General features: G+C 33.4%; 1 protein-coding gene across 1 annotated transcript in view; it reads left to right on the top strand.

Moving 5' to 3' along the window:
- The window catches only part of LOC106867874 (selenoprotein S), a 216,684-nt gene extending 209,287 nt beyond the window's left edge, over nt 1–7,397 (top strand). Inside the window, exons 5-6 of the mRNA XM_014912934.2 lie at nt 4,303–4,360; nt 5,709–7,397. Of these exons, the coding sequence (XP_014768420.1) occupies nt 4,303–4,360; nt 5,709–5,785 (135 nt within the window). The 3' untranslated portion in view covers nt 5,786–7,397. The remainder of the gene's footprint in view (nt 1–4,302; nt 4,361–5,708) is intronic.
- The last annotated feature ends 7,253 nt before the right edge of the window (nt 7,398–14,650 follow it).

Genomic DNA, 14,650 nt, shown 5'->3' with positions numbered 1-14,650 from the left:
ATATATTGTATTGCATTAATCAAATCTGAAAATCTTTCTTAATTTATATAGAAAGTAATTGCATTTAGGTTTATTTTCCTTTTTGTTTTTTTTTGAGACCTGAATTTTATCACAAAAGGACAAGAAAGCTATTCACCACAATGTTATACAGTAGTTCTGATGTGTTTAGTGTAAAAGAATTTATGCCAAATAAAAAAGTGAAATAAAAAAGTGTGCATTTGAGTGTGTGTGTGTGTCTGTATACATACATATATATGTGTGTATGTGTGTGTGTTGTGTTGTTTAAAATTTTACTTCAGATTTTTAACATTTTGATTCAATAGATATTTATTTTCTGAATAAATATCTTTTTCAATTCATATCCTTTTTAATATAATAATTTTTTTGTTATCTTCATCAAGGCTTTTTTTCCCATTTTATTCCATCACAACTATTTCTCTGCTTGGGTTAGAGAATAACTGAATAAGAAATATCTCAAAGTTGATGAACTTATAGAAAATTTGTCTGTAACTCCTTTGTCATTCATCATATTACTAATATGTAGACATGACACACAGATAGGATTTCTTAGAAATTGTTATCTAATTCATCACAATACTTTTTACCACATATATTAACGAATTTCTTTTATTGCTCTTTAGCACACACACACACACACACACACACACACACACACACATATTATACACATTACACACACATACAAACACATGCGCATGCACACACACATACACATACATCTATACACACACATACATACATACATATATATAAGTGTACATGTGTGTGTGTACATGTGTGTGTGTCCATATGTGTGTTTGTGTGTGTGTGTGTGTGTAAGCATATATGTATGTCTGTACACATACACATACACACTTTCAAGATTCAAAGGTTAAGGAGGCTGTAGGTGGATAGCAATGTGAATTTCAAAGGAAAACAATATGGTGGCTCCTGTCTTCACTCCTGTTGATATTGTGTGTGTGTGTGTGTGTAAATGGCAGATGAACAAATGATAAATGATCAAGGAAGAATCTAATCAGGGGTCTCAAAATCATGCAACTTGTGTCTGAAGCAACTATCACTGAAAGGGTAATCTCATGAAGCTACATTTCATTTGCCATCATGAATAACTGCTAGCTTATAGTTCGAACATTATTTCAAATGATATATTAATGTGGTTGAAAAGAATATTGGCCTATTATTTCTAAAGGTTGTCTGAGCTTTTTTATTTATATTTTATCCTGTTGTCAGTGCTTTATGAAACCTGTTGCCAAGACATATAACTTTCACTAGGTTAGACCAATCAGAGAAGCAGAAAGAATGGATAATTGACAAATGCTTGTGAAACTGAGTCTGAATTCCCCACCACCACCACCACCACCAGTAAACTTGAAAGAGGGCTGGAGTTTGGTATTATGCTTTGCCCTCTAGTTTCACAGCTTGGAAATAATGTCTTTGAATGGTTCTTATATGACCCAACAGTTTCCAGACCATTTCAGGCTGAAGTCTTTGTTTCATATCATGTCTAATGGCATTTTTTTATTGAGGGATTAATGTGTGCATATCTTCCTAATTTGAAACCGTGAGTATACTCGAGAAATCCTTAATTTAAAACATACTCCTAATTAGTCACTATAATTGTGGGAAGAAATAGGTTGGTTCATATGAAAAGCAAAAGCATTTTTCTTTGAGTAGATGCCATTTATTTCTCTACCTCTATTTTCTTACAAATGGCATTTATGATATCCAAGAAAACAATATATAGAAAATCCCCACTTTGTTCCTGAACCAGTAATTTACTTTTTATTCATATTTTATAAGATAAATTACAATGTTTTTCTCCCTCCCTATTTTCTTGCAACTGCTAAACTGACATGAAATTTGTGTTTTTAGTTATCGTTTGCCAAGTGTTATAAACTAGTCCATCAAGTGAGCAGGAAAAAAAGATGACATCAATTTCTTTTCTGCAGTAGATCTTTGTGTATTATTCTAGGTAGTGACTCTCAATATTGGATTACAGTTTCTCAGCAATGACTTCTTTTCCTCTTCCATGAAAAGCTTGACATGCTACTTCCGTGACAATATGTATACATCACAGCATCAGGCTGTATTCAGTCACAAGATATTACAGCAGACAATGTCTCCAGTTACAATATACTGGCCTCTTCCAATGAAGTATAATTGAATACCACTGAAATAATTTATTTTTCTTGTTTTACTGGGGTTTTTTTATCATGGAAACTGGATCCTTGGTCATATATAGAGGTAATTCCATACTCACAGCTTTTCTTTGTGCTTTATTGGAAATTAATGGCTCCTTGCAAGTCATTGAAGAAAAATTGAATATGGCCCTTTCTAATTATTCCGGACTAGATTTCTGACCAAAACTCATATCAGTGACTAGAATTACTGTTAATGAGCATTTTTATGTTATTGATGACTTATATCAACCAACGTTGGTTTTGTGAGGGGACCGGATGTGCGTATCAAGAAATGGGATTAAATATATCTCTTCTAACCCAAGCCAACTCTAATGAGTAATAATTAATAATATTTGGATAGTCCAATGGGAAGGTTTGTAGTGTGTTGTAGACAACTTTACTTATAAGCAATTTGTCAGACAATGTTATTTTGAGCATATTTTAAAATAGTGTAGGCTGTAAATGTATGGATTACTGATAATGTTGCTACACAGGCTATAAATATATGGGCAGTTGTTGCTAAATGTATTGTAATTAATGTGTACATCAACTGCAATATGTCAATGATGGTTTGTTGACAGTACCTTAATGGCATAGTTTCTTTTACATTTAATGATCAGCAGATAACCTATCATGTGAATGTTAATGACACAGTTTTTTAATGTTGATTTGCTGTTCCTGGCAATAGAGTTGATAATATACGGTCTATCACAGAGGTTGCTGTTATTGCTATAGATGATATGCTCTGTGTGATTGTTAACATTAGTGTTGTGTTGTTTTGTGGTTGTTGACAATACCATATATGATGCAGTGTGTCATTAGTCTGTTATTTCTGACTGTTGATATCACTGCAGAGGGTATGTAGTGTGTCGGTGTATGGTTTTTGATATTACTGTAGATGACATGTAGTGTGTTTGTGTAATCTTGACAATACTGTAGTTGATGTTTAGAGAGTTGGTGTGTAATTGGTGATAATACTGTAGATGATGTATAAATCATTATTATAGATAATGTAGTATGTCAGTATGATGTTATAAATAAAACTGTAGATGCTGAGTAATATATCATTGTGTAGTTATTGACATTATTGTACATGATGTGTAGTATATCAGTGTTATATTTTCCACTTAACTGTCAGTGATATGTACTAACTCTTGATATTACAGTAGATGACATGTGGTGTGTTAAGATGTAGTTGCTGACATACTTGCTGATGATGTATTGGGTACTGTTCTGTAGTGATTAACAATACTGTAAACAATGTTTAAAATATTGTTTTGCAGTTATTAACATTATTGTAAATGATGTATAATGTGCTGTTCACAATGTTTTAAATGGTATGTTGTGAGTCACTGTGTGCTTGTTGACAATATGTTAATCATTTACAGTTTGTAACTGTTGGCTTTACTGCAAATGCTGAGTAGTGTGAACTTGTTGATATTAGTTTAGAGAGGATGTTATTCTATGTCTGTTAGCATTACAGTAGATAATGTACCTTGACTCAGCATTGCTCGTTGACAATCCTGTAAATGACATGCAGTGTATCAGTGTGTGGATATTGACATATGTGTAGAAAATATGTAACATCTCATTTTATGGTTATTGACGATACTGTAGATGATGTGCAGTGAGTCATTTTGCAGTTGTTGGCAAAATTTACAAGTGACATGCGGTATGTCAATGTACAGTTGTTGACATTGTAGGTGATGTATTGTGTGCTGGTGTGTAGCTATTAACAGAATTGTAAACAGTATGTAACTTATTGTTGTGTAGTTGTTGACATTATTATAGATTATGAGTAGTGTACTGTTGTTCACAGTACTGTAAATGCAGTTTTGTAAGTCAGTGTGTGGTTGTCAATGTGTGTGGGATAGATGACATGTAATGTTAATGTCATTGAATGACTGATAACATTACTGTAGATGATGCGTTGTGTCAGTGCATGCTTGAGGTTTCTAACAGTGGAAATATTTAGAATTACGTACAGATAGTTGTTAAAATTTATTTGTTATCAGTATATAAATTGAATTTCAGTTCTTATTTGCTGCTAAACATTATATAAAGTAATTTTACACTCAATAATACTTTTATTTTTCAATAGAATTCCCAAGAGAAATCCCCTGAAAAACCTAAGCCAAAAAACAAGAACCATTTGGATGGTAAGTAATTTTATATTTGTCTTGAAAGACTTCTGATTAATCATAAAGTATTGGCGGCTGTTTTCCAAGCTTTATTTAACTCTATTGTTTAGCTATAGTCTAGAATATCATATCATTGTATGTGTTATTTATATCATTGCCCAGTCTATTTCCAGTTATAAATATGAAAATTTGCATGCATGTATATTATATAATAGAACATTACACTCTTCCCTTTAAGTAAAGAGGAAATTTACCAGTATCAAATAATTTTATGAGATTACCCCCACCCATATTGGCTAGGAGGTTTTGATACATAACTCAAAGAGTAAGTTTTCATCCACTAAGTGCAGGGTGGCTTCCTCCTATTCCCTCTTCAGCAAGTTAAAGGTGCTCAGAGCCTTCTTTTAAAATAGAAATGTCTTTGTGTTTATCAACAGTTGAATTTTATCAGAGAACTCATAGGTTCACTTGGCATAATATGCAAACATCCTAGGTGCCTATCTTACAGATCACATATCTTCTGAAGGTGGAATTCCTTGTAGTGGCAGAAACCTCTCAGGATATGACTTAATGATGCCATTCCCTCACAGTGTCCAAGGACATTAATTGAATCCTCAAAATTCATGGTTCTTTTAGTTAATGACTTTCAGAAATTCCTTTACATTTGGGTTTTGTCCCTCCCGTGTATGTCCAGCAATAGTAATACTGTAAAGATATGGGAAGACACTGTGCAACTTTCCATCATCCATAGCTCATTTGAAGTCAGCTACCCTTACAACCCCCAACAGAATCCTACAGAACTGATACAGACATCCATTGGCCTCAAAAGCCTGCCTGTCTACAACTGACACTTTGACCACATTCTAGACCACATCCAAAAGAATACAAAGATTCACTCACCAACGTGTTACATTTCTCTGAATTAGCTAGTTGCATACCCCCTCCAACTAATATATCCACCGCCTCCCTTATTTTCCCAGAAGTGTAATCCTCTATAATTCCCTTTCCATCCACATTTATTTCACTAGTATACTGATTAACTTAAAAGTAATGGACACTACTATTCCTTTTTGACTAACTTTTTTTGCCTTTTTGTATTAATATATATTTATATTTATATTAATAACAGTTCAAGCAACTATTTTCATAGTTGGTGTATGTGCCTTGTCTAGTAAATTATAAGCTCATGGCCAGTCCTGCAATTTATTCTCATGGAAATGTGTTTCACAAATAGTTGGAATAAATAGTGTCATGTGCACTCATTTTGTTGTACTGAAAAATATTGAAAAATAAAATATATTTGCTCTCTGTGTGGTTTCAGTTTACTTTAAATGAATTTTCTTCTTTTATTTTTATACATTTGCAGGTTACCGTCCATTGATGGGTCACGGTAGTGGATCAACTTATCGCCCTCCTAGACGGTCTAATACCAGAGGAGGATGAGGTTAAATTTTCTGTAGGATTATGCAGTTCAGAGCAGTCCAGTTTAAATATATTCCATTTATCAGTCCTATTTTTACAATGGATCAAAAGTTTCCTTGTATAGTTTACTAATTTTTGTTTGTGCAGATATATACATAAATATGTGTACATATATAAGTGCATTTGGGAAAAGTTTTGGATATATTTGGATTAAGCTAGAAATCATTTGATTTGTAATTACTGTTAAGTTACTATTATTATTTTTTCTCTCCTAATTTGGAACATCGGAATCTCTAGGACATTTCCTTTCCCACACTTGATATTATCTTATAATCCTAACCATTCCAATAAGTTAAATGAAACCTTGTCTACCTATAGCATGACAAGCTCCAAAGGATGTTAAATGGAAAATAATAATTTGCTGCTTCTGTATCTGAGCTGTATTCCTACAGAAAACAAATAACTGATCTAAACCAACAAACAGCCTTCTAGCCATCTATTTCTATGATTAATTGAATACTGATCTTATATCGAGGCTCTGTTTCTTCTTCTTCTATGTTACTATTCTTGTTGTTAGCTCTCTACAAATATTTACAATAATTTGATATAGATTGATGTTATAAAAGTTTACCTCCTCTGTAACACCTACTGAACTATGATACAACCAATAGAATATTTAATATAATTTGGTGTTTAGTCTATTTGTATACAGATATTGTGGTGGTGTATATTGAATCATTGTCAGAAATATCAAAATTTTTATCTCTATCTTAGAGATATTCTTGTATTTACTGATATTGCTTAGGTGTAAATAATTATTTAAATTAATGAAAAACAAATTTTGATAACTTTTTAAGATATTGTAAATTTAGATTCCTACTTATATTATTTATAATTACCTCTATCTTAATTTTATGATCTGTACTTTCAATCAAATAAATAGATGGATATAGATTTATGATGGCAATCTAAAAAACGGAATAATCACTGATTAGATTGCTTGATTTTTGTTCTGTTGGTGCATCAGATTTCCCTATTCATTTGAATTTATTTTTATTATATTAATTATAATTATTTCAAAAATATATTTTGATGCATATCAATATATTTTTCACTGATATTTAACTACAATAAAATTTACCCATAGATTTTCTCTGCCTCAAATACATTTTTAGAATTTAACTTTAAAATTGAATTCTGATCATTTTGAGAAAAGATTCTAATAAAGCATCTTGCCAACTTTGTCCATTTAATTTATTGTGTAACTTGCTGACTCTGGAATTTTATAATCTTGCTCTGTTTTCAAAAGTGAAATATATTGTGAAAAAAAAAAAGAAGCTTCACAAAAGAGAACCTAAATATGTCATATACATTAGATGTAATTTTAGTGTTTAATTTCTGTGAGACTTCAGAGATATGATAAATCTGTAAAGCTTCTTGGAGCTCAAAAATGGAGACCAGGTCTAGTTAAGACTAAACCTACACCAATTCCATATATAATATCATTAACAGATAACAAACTGATGAGAAAATGAAATTTCAAATTCTGGCATTGAACTAAGCAGTAATTGTACAGGTTTGGCTTTTGTTTGCAGCAAAAGTGTTGAATAAACAATTTTATTATTAAACTGAATAGTCTATTGATTCTTTATTTGCAACTGAACAGTGGTTACACTAACATTAAATACTAATAGATGCATACAAAATGACAAGTAGTAGAACTGTATTATTTAAGAATTTTATTACATGATGTTCAAAATAGTATTTTTTCCTTTTCCGCTGCACATCGACATTTTCAAGTTGGAGTGGTTGTAACCCAACGGGTTACAGCAAGTTCATCTAGTATATATGTTTTTGGTATGTGCCCCTTGTATGCTTCAGAAAAATATATTTATACAATGAATGTGCTTGCTAAACAAAAGAAATAAGCGATGTCACATTGCAGCTACCAAAATGTGTTCATTTTTGAGAATGGTCTCACTGCAACATGTAAACATCCAATTATACCGCAACAGCAGTGGCAGCATAAAAATGCCAACAAAAATGAAACACCAAAGTAACCAAACTAAAGCATAAAAATGAATGTCAGTGCAGAAACATCAACATACAAACCACTTACAGTGTCTATCAGAATATTAGTTGCTTGTTGTAAGGAATATTAAGTAACAATTGGATAACTGTCCACATATACAAGTATATGCATAAATATGCAAGCATAAGAACATACATAGCAATGTATGCACATATAGACACACAGACATGAGCATGTGTGTGTGTGTGTGTGTGTACGTAAATGTTTGCTCGTGCATGCATGCATCTGTGTATCCATATACACACACAGTACACATATACATGCATAAATATATACAGATACACTGGATCAGGTGATGAAAGTCATAGAGAGGATCATAGCCCAACTAATTAGGGTGAGAGTTAGTTTAGATGAGATGCAATTTGGGTTTGTGTCAGAGAGAAGTACCACTGATGCTATATTTCTTGTAAGACAGCTGCAGGAGAAATTCCTAGCCAAAGATAAACTGCTGTACTTGGCTTTTGTTGACATGGAGAAAGCCTTTGACAGGGTCCCCCGATCCCTTGTCTGGTGGTCAATGTGGAAACTAGTAATAGAGGAGTGGTTGGTGAGAGCTGTACAAGCCATGTGCAGGGATGCTGTCAGTAAGGTGAGGGTTGGCAACAAGTATAACAAAGAATTCTGGGTAGAAGTAGGGGTTCATCAAGGATCAGTTCTCAGCCCCCTCTTGTTCATCATAGTCTTCCAGATAACAGAGAAATTCAAGACAGGCTGCCTCTGGGAGCTTCTCTATGTTGATGACCTTGCTCTAATAACAGAGTTACTACCAGAACTAGAGAAATTTCAGGTGTGGAAGCAAGGTCTAGAATCCAAGGGCCTTAGAATTAACCTAGCAAAAACCAAAGTCTTAGTAAGTAGGAAGGCAGACAAATCACAAATCCCTTCAGGTAGATGGCCCTGCTCAGTCTGTAGAAAAGGCGTAGGTAGAAACTCCAGTGTAAGCTATGGACACATAAAAGGTGCAGCAATATCAAAGGAAGGTTAACTGGGAAGATAGTTTTTGTATGTGGCAGCTGCACAAGTGCAATAAACACCGAAAATGTACAGAAAACAGATTCCATCACATGCCAGGGGAAAAAACTAAAAATGGTTGATAGATTCCATTACCTAGGTGACCAAGTCAGTAGCAGGGATGGATGCTCTGAGAGCATAGCTGCTAGAATAAGAACAGGCTGGGCAAAGTTCAGAAAGCTCCTACCTCTGCTGGTAACAAAGAGCCTCTCACTCAGAGTGAAAGATAGATTGTATGACGTCTAGTGTGTAAACAGCCATGCTACATGACAATGAAACATGGGCTGTGACTGCTGAGGACGTGTAGGCTTGAAAGAAATCAAGCTAGTATGCTCTTCTGGATGTGCAATGTTAGTGTGCATACACAACAGAGTGTAAGTGCCCTGAGAGAAAAGTTGGACATAAGACGCATTAGATGTGGTGTGCAAGAGAGATGACTGGGCTGGTATGGTCATGTGATGTGGATGAGGACAGCTGTGTGAAGAAGCGTCACGCCCTAACAGTGGAGGGAATCTGTGGAAGAGTTAGACTCAGGAAGACATGGGATGAGGTGGTGAAGCATGACCTTCAAATGTTGAGCCTCACAGAGGCAATGACAAGCAAGTGAGACCTTTGGAGAAATGCCATGCCTGAGAAGACCCGACAGGCAAAATGAGATTGTAGTCATGGCCAATACCAATGTCACATAACTGGCCCATTAAAAAGCACCTTTCAATCATAGGGTGATATGCCATGCTTGTGAAGTCCTGTTGAACTGAGTAAAATCGTAGTCATGGCTGATGCGTGTGCCACCTGACCAACATTTGTGCTGGTGGCACATAAAAAACACCATTCAAACAGGGCCAATGCCAGTGCTGCCTGACTGACTCCTGGGATGGTGGCATGTAAAAAGCACCCACTACACTCTCGGAGTGATTGGCATTAGGAAGGGCATCCAGCTGTAGAAATATTGCTAAATCAGATTTGAGCCTGGTGCAGCCTCCTGGTTTGCCAGTTCTGTCAAACTGTCCAGCCCATACCAGCATGGAAAGTGGACAATAATGATGACAATGATAATGATGAGAGGCACTCATATGCATACATGTGGAGGTGCTTCTGTATATGTGGTGTGTATGTGTGTGTATACATAAAAACATAAATATACATACATAGATATATATTCACAATAACATTCAACATGTGCATTTTTAATTGCAGGATTCAATGTTGCTGAAGCTATAAATAAAAGTATTTAAGTATTGGCTTGAAGAAACTCTTTGGAGGGAAAAAGTTCACCATTAAAAATGACTTGTTTCACTTCTCTTGAAGTTTCTAAATTCTTATGGTATGATGTCACCAACATACAATTCTCACAAAGTTTCTAAGTTAAAGGAGAAATTCAAAGGGTTGCTTTGGTACAATGATAAAATATCAGTCATGTTTATAGCAGACATGAGTTCAGATCTCACAAGCAACCTTTGATTTTTTTCCATCCAAAGGTTTTTTTTGTTTTGTTTTTTTAATTCTAATATTCATAGCTTTATCTACTTTGAACTGCATCATCAAAAACAATACACATGCGCACACACATACACACATACATACATACATACATACATACATACATACATACACACACACACACACACACACACACACACATATATATATATAGTATGACAGGCCTCCACATAGTGTCTACCTATCTAATACCACTCAAAATGTATTGGTCAGCCCAAGGCTAAAGTGCACAGTTTAGAGGCAACAGTGACGCCAATCAAGTTTTCTAACTCTTGCCAGAAAAAGCTTCCACATAGTCAATCTCTTTGTTGGAAATAATAGCCAAATCCTATTCAACTCAAACCAGTAGTGTTTTAAAACAGGACACTGAATAATGTAATTATAGATACAGTTAAAAAAAAAGATGAGATGGTCACAACTGGAATGTCTTCGATTATTTGCCATCAATACACTTTAACTATGCTACTAATATCGTTGATTAGATTCTTATTTCCTGACTTCAGCTTTAACATTACTTGTCTCAACTCACATTGAATCACTTTGATTACCACACCACCAAGATGTTATAGAATGTAGCACCCTTTATACCCTGATGATTTAAACCAGCCAGTTGATTGAATCTTTGCATGAAGTATCCTGTTTATCCAAGGTGAAAAACCGTTTTCTACAGCTAGTACCATTCAAACACTTCTTACACCATTGTCATAAAAACGTATCTATAAGAGATTCATATACCAAAGATTTATTCAAAGAATAATGCTATAACACAATATCTAGCTTCAGTAAAGGAAAGTAGTCACCTATCATAATTTACATTGTTTTAAGAACCCAGAATCACAAAATTCACCCTCCCTTAATAAAAACGATAAACTATGACATTTTAAAAACAGCAAGAGTTAACAGTTATAGTTGGAATAGATTTTTGTACTAATACAATTTAACACAATAAAAAAATTACAAATTAAGTCTTTCAGGTGATTTGTTAGCTTTCTATCAAGGTTCATCAATAGGAGTAATAAACTTGAAAAGGCAAAGTAAAATGATTTCTCCATCTCTGCCATTCAAAGAGTCTCCCTCTTAAAAAATAGTATTATGACAGACTAAAAGATGAGAACCAGGGTGTTATTGGGATCTGGAAATGAGTTAGCAATTGGTAAGTCCAGCTCTATGCACTTGAGTATTTTATCTGAAGATGTTGGGTATCATGACAAATAATGGAGTGTTACTACTGAACTACTTTTCCAAAGTCAAACTTATTATTATATGACAGCTGTTTAAACTTCCTCTTCTAAGGGGTCACTTTTGCATATGCATGCATGATTTTTTTATAAGGACATGGCTAAAAATTAGACAAGAAGGTTAGGGATGCAGTCTGAAGAACGGTGTCTAAAAAGAAAGAGACAATAATGAATTTCCATCTGTTAACTATTGAGGGTCAACATCTAATTGTGAATAAAGTATTTCAAAAAGCACAACTTTCCAACAAGATTCTGAAGGATTTTATGGCTTTAAATTTAACATTACTGACTTCTGTACAATCTGATCAGTTGTTTCCCCTTGGTCTATTTTCTCTGTGGTTGTAAGAGCAGGATGCTGCTTTGCACATTTCCTTGTTTTAGGAAATTTCACACTTTCATAGATATGAACTGAGTTTCTTTATCAATGTTGACAGTACTGGAAGTTCTGGCTAGAGAAAATAGCTTTTTGTAACAAGTAATATGATTAATCATCAACTTCCACTAAAAGGTATTTGTTTTGAGATACCAACTGTTTAGTTTCCACAAAATCCAATGAAATATGCTCCATAGCCTTTACAAGATGTTTATGCATAGGATTGTAAATTTAAGCTTTAGTTCAGAGCACATTCAACATTTTTAACAAAACCTACATTCACCAATTTAATATTGATACCCTTTAAGCAATTATAGTACAGATACCCCTTAACATTGATATCCTTCAAGCAATTTATCACATCCTTGTAATTGTCACAATCTGTGTTGAAACCAAATACTTTGTGAGATATGAAGGCATGTAATCTGTCAAGCTCATGAAATTTTTGAAAGTATATAACCAGAAATTCCAAAGTGGCTGACACCAATTGAGAAGGAATTGCATTGAGTCTTTTTAGCTATATAATTGTGTTTATATTTGATTTATTAAATAAATTGTCATAAGAATTAATGATAAAAGATCCATATAACAAAGACTTTATTTGAAAAATAATGCATCAGGCTTAAGTAAATCAAAGCACCAGCCCTTCATATAATATATCAAGTAATCAAAAGAACATAGATTCACAGGCAATTCATTTTTCATTCCACAAACTTGTAGAATTCACTAAAAAGACATTTATTTAAAATGACTCCAAGTAACAAAAGCTGCAAGAGCAGTAGGCCTTATCCATTAATGTTAGTCAATTTATTCGTTGCTTTTGCAAATGATGGCAAACAGATCATCAAAAAAGCAAAAGTCTACTAATAAGATATAAATTTATCAACCAATGTATTTTGACCTCTAACAAGCACACATCTGCTATTTTTCATCACTTCCATTGTTCAACCCAAATGGTTTTATTAGAAGTCCCACTAACATACATTTGGCTACTTTTGCTTCTCTCAGTAAATCTTTCAAACTGCATCTTGACCTTTTTGCATATTTAACTTCTCAGTTTCTCTGGTTTCTTTTTAGCAAACATTTTTCTTAAAATGAAGCATAGGCTATGAAAGTATATCTATTCTAGTTTCTATCTTTTGCAAAATATTCAACCCTATCTCTTGCACAAACAACTATACTACATATAGAACATATAATTGAATATTTTATGTTGGCACAACTTCTGGACTTCCCTGTTTCTTTGAATTGCATATTCACTCCACCAGAAATGTTAGCATCGGACTGACATTTCTCATCAATGAGATTCTTCCATATGTTCTTCAATTACATGTTTTTATTACTTAAATACTAAATATTCTACAATTCCTGTCTCTTATTTCCTGGAATTGAATAAACAGTTGTTTTTCTGAAAGAAATGATACACAAACTAGTTCTATACCAATACACAGTTGACATTAGGCCATTTAAGTTACAAACATGTCAGCTTCAATTAAAGTTATACGACATCAGCTTCCTGAGAAGGTTGCATTAAAAAATACCATATGAATTCCTAGAAACTTAATTAGTCTAATAAAGGATGATGTTTTCAGGAGAATATTTGTATTGATGATAACCTAAAATATAATTAGCCTATTTTCTTTCTCTATTTCCTCTTCTAATTTTTCTATTTGTTAGCCTTAACTTCACCACTATAATTTACTACTAAGACTTTGGAAACCATAATTTTTTACACGTGTTTGATGAGAATATATATCATTGATAGGTGTAGCATATTTTTTTCTTTGTATAATCTGTCTTTATTTTTATCTGTCACTAAATTGTCTAGTATACAATCTGGATACATTTAACCTCACTGTTAAACTTGCTTTTTTGTCTTTTTAAGTTCTTGAATAAGGTATCACTTACTGGTGATGTACAAAAAAAGAATATTTTATAAGTATACATAGATATGTCAGTATGTGTGTGTGTGTGTGCGTGTGTGTGTGTGTGTGCATGCACGCATGTGTGTGTGTGTGTGTGTGTGTGTGGACATCACATTTTTAGAATATGATTATCTATATTCTGTTTATCCACACAATTTTTATTTTATCATCTAGGAGTACATTTTTCATAGTCAATATCAACTCCAGAAATGCCGTCTGGTTTCAGAAACTTAATATTTTTACTGTCACCTTCACTTGATTGATGACATGGATTAATTTTCTGTTATGATTATATTTCAAAAGAATATTTGAGAAAGAATTTAATAAAACTTTTTACTGACCAGGCCTTGGAGTATCTTATTTCTGTAACTCCAGCTTTCCTCTGGAAGATGTGCCCACCAAGGGACATTGAATTAGCATCAATGTTATTTGAATGATCAGTTCTTTGAAGTATTTAGAACAAATGATGAAAAATATATATGAAAGTAAGATTGATTAAGTTATATCAGCTATCTAAAGTAATCAGTGAAATTTCACCCAGCTTTCATATATTCATCATTCCTAAATAACAGTATGGATCATCTTACAAAGAAATGAATTTATGAAGCAGAAATTGAATGGCTGATATGCATATCTACTGTCACTGAACAAATGTAAAGTTTTTAGGATCTTTTGTTTTGTCTTTTATTCTTTGCGCATGTGCGTGCATGCATGTGTGTGTGTGTGTGTGTGTGTGTGTGTGTGTGT

This window comes from Octopus bimaculoides, chromosome 5 (assembly GCF_001194135.2).
Source record: "Octopus bimaculoides isolate UCB-OBI-ISO-001 chromosome 5, ASM119413v2, whole genome shotgun sequence".
NCBI classification, from domain to species: Eukaryota; Metazoa; Mollusca; class Cephalopoda; order Octopoda; family Octopodidae; genus Octopus; species Octopus bimaculoides.
Note: the sequence above shows the minus strand (reverse complement) of the source record. Positions and strands in the feature narration are given on the sequence as shown.